At 27.4% G+C, this 3,179-nt stretch overlaps 1 protein-coding gene across 1 annotated transcript in view; it reads right to left on the bottom strand.

Moving 5' to 3' along the window:
• The window catches only part of LOC120350876 (lipase 3-like), a 29,093-nt gene extending 26,789 nt beyond the window's left edge, over positions 1-2,304 (bottom strand). Inside the window, exon 1 of the mRNA XM_039425950.1 lies at positions 2,240-2,304. Within this exon, the coding sequence (XP_039281884.1) occupies positions 2,240-2,264 (25 nt within the window). The 5' untranslated portion in view covers positions 2,265-2,304. The remainder of the gene's footprint in view (positions 1-2,239) is intronic.
• Between the last annotated feature and the right edge of the window lie 875 nt (positions 2,305-3,179).

The following is a 3,179-nucleotide window of genomic DNA, read 5'->3' as shown; positions in this document are numbered from 1 at the left end:
TCATGACTTTTCTTAAATGGACGAATTTATACACTGTACAATTTTCGCAGATTTATGGGGATCCCCTTTTATATATTCGAATAACTTACGTAGACTTTTGTTTCCGTTTTTTGGTTTTTCGAAATATATTCGGCCGTAGAATATATCGTTCCAGCTGGATCCTTCCATGTGGCGAAAAATGTTGAACAGACTTCACTAATATAATTTCGGGGTTTATTTAAATGAAATTTAAAATCTTAATATCACAATTATTATAGGAACTTTGGAACAACTTCTTTAAAAACAGAAAAAACGAAGATTGAATTACATTAAACAGAAATTAAAGCTTTTGAACAATTAGGTACGTGGACTAGGTCTGCATCCTACCGATGATCCTTGCAAAAATGGCCTCGAGTCTTCCTCTTCTAATTTTCACTTGAATTTCTTCTTCAAATTTTATCTCGCCAAATTTACATATTAATTCGGGATTGGTCCGATTCTGTGACGTAACCAATACGCTGAATGGGTGGTGTCACTGTGTCCAACTTTAAAGCTTTCAAAATAGGGCGAAATTACTGATTTTAAGTTGTTCCAAATTATCGTTTAGTTTTTATAATTATAATAATACATAAATAAATAATAGAATTCGTCTATGATGATATGCATTCAAATTGGCTTCAATGAATAGCTAATGATTATAGAACATAGACATGCTTGTATAACATAAAGTAGACATGATATAAGAATATATATGCTTATAACAATAACGAACACAATAATAAATAAATATTTCTTCCTTTTTTTTGTTTATATGGTTTTTTATATCCTAGAATATCGACCCTCAATCGTCATATATGGTTAAGCTAATTTGTCTATATATTTTTAACAAGTATGTTTTTTTTTGTAGTTCAATAAATAAATATTCGGGCCTATTTGGCATAGAAATGAAAGTAGAAAAATGAAAAAGTTGATAATATATAATTTTTATGATCGATCTTTAGTCGAGCTGCCTTCTCAATTTGCTACTTGTTAACGAGTTAGCCTTGGTCTGTTTTAGGGTTATGTTTTTGTTTCAAAACTAACCTTCAAATATAATTTTACTGATCCAATCCATAAACATACAAACATATACGGTTTTTTCCATTGACAAATTTTTGAAAGGTATACTATTACAGATTTATTTATTTCCTGCTTTGTAGGTTAGATAACAGTCGTCTATCTACCTCAGATAAGATTGTATTGTTTTTACGGTGATAGAAATTATTCCGTTCTCATACTAGCCTATGAATGAATTTATTGTGTATTTTGAGGACTGTACAATCATTGGTACATCACAATAGATGAGTAAATAAATAAATAAATGAATAAATAAATAAATAGATAAATAAATGAATAAATAAATAAATAAATAAATAAATGAATGAATTAATATATTAATAAATGAATAGATAAATAAATGAATAAATAAATAAATGGATGAATAAATAATTTTATAAATTAATAAATAGATGAATGAGTAAATTAATGAATTAATGAACAAATGAATAAATGAATAAATAGAAAAATAGATAAATGAATAAATGAATATATAAATAAATAAATAGATAAATGAATAAATTGATTAATAAATGAATAAATAGATAAATAAATGAATGAATGAATAAATAAATTAATTAATAAAGATAATAAATGAATGAATGAATAAATGAATAAATAAATAAATAAATAAATAAATAAATAGATGAATAAATGAATAAATAAATAAATAAATGAATAAATAATAAATAAATGAATGAATAAATGAATAAATAAATAAGTTAATGAATAAATGAAAGAATGAATAAATAAATTAATTAATAAAGATAATAAATGAATGAATAAATAAATCAAAGATTAATGAAAAAATAAATAAATGAGTGAATGAATAAATGAATAAATTGATACGTTCAATGCCTCCTCAATTTATTCAGATACAAAACAATATTATGTTGATGGGATTCCTGAATTGCATCATTTGTTGCATCATGTACAGTTCAATACTTATTATTCCAGTTTATATCATGTTCATATTCATTTAAAACTGTATTGAAGCCATTAGGTATATATAAGTGTAAAACCCATGACATCTGCATTGATGAAGTACTTAACCAATCAATCAATCTTTTTATGTGTCGGGTGAGAAGCTTGTAATACTGCCGTTGTTGAATTCACAGGGAACTATAATTCTGATTCAGAAAAGGATATTATACGGTATGCTCACTTGTTGCCAATATTGAATAGTGCATTATTGTTTTCCATGATGTTCCAACTGGTACAACTTTATAAAATTTCTCTCTCAGCTCCTGCATACATAGAAAATCAAATTTATTCACTTGATATTCATTAAAATAGTCACAAAATCATCACAAATATTACCATTATACATAGATAAATCATCATTGAAGACAGCAAAATAACTAACAAGAGCAAACAGTAGGCTACATGAGCTAATAGCTAACTACAGTAGTACAGTGGGTAGTACAGCACAAACATACAGATAACATAATAGATACCTATTATATGATAACTGAAGAGTAGGCTTTCAAATTCATATTGGACTATGAAATGAGAATACATACAACTACTCTAATTATCCATTAGGTTTTGTTAGTTACTAGTTTTCTCTTGATTGATTCCTACTTAACATTCCTCATGGCCAAATTTGGAATAACTAAAATACGTGGGTGTGTCTAGCCTCGGCCAATGACATTAGAGCTCAACCTTAATTGGTCAACAGCTAATGTTCAATCGTAGAGCTTCACCCAAACTATAGATATATTCAGTCCAGGCAATGAATGCTTAAGAAAATCGATATATATATATATATATATATATATATATATATATATAAATGAATGTCTGTGTGTTTGTTTGTATCCTACACTCAAAAACTACTTGACAGAACGGCATGAAACTCTGGGAATATGTTGTGTGAATATTGGGGATGGTTGCTGTCCAGAAATTTTAATAGGGGAGCTGATAATAATAATCTATCTATCCATTCTACAGACCTTGTTTTCGTACTTGCCGGCCAAGCGGCTAATGTAGAACGGGAAGATGATCATGATTTAAGATCATGTTGTGATAATTCTATGATTGAGCATCTAATGTTACCAGCTGTAATAAACAGGTAACCCGTGCTTAATACGGTAGTTTGGAGT

Source organism: Nilaparvata lugens, chromosome 4 (assembly GCF_014356525.2).
Source record: "Nilaparvata lugens isolate BPH chromosome 4, ASM1435652v1, whole genome shotgun sequence".
NCBI lineage: Eukaryota > Metazoa > Arthropoda > Insecta > Hemiptera > Delphacidae > Nilaparvata > Nilaparvata lugens.
The sequence above is the reverse complement of the archived record's forward strand: the minus strand, read 5'-3'. Positions and strand labels throughout refer to the sequence as shown.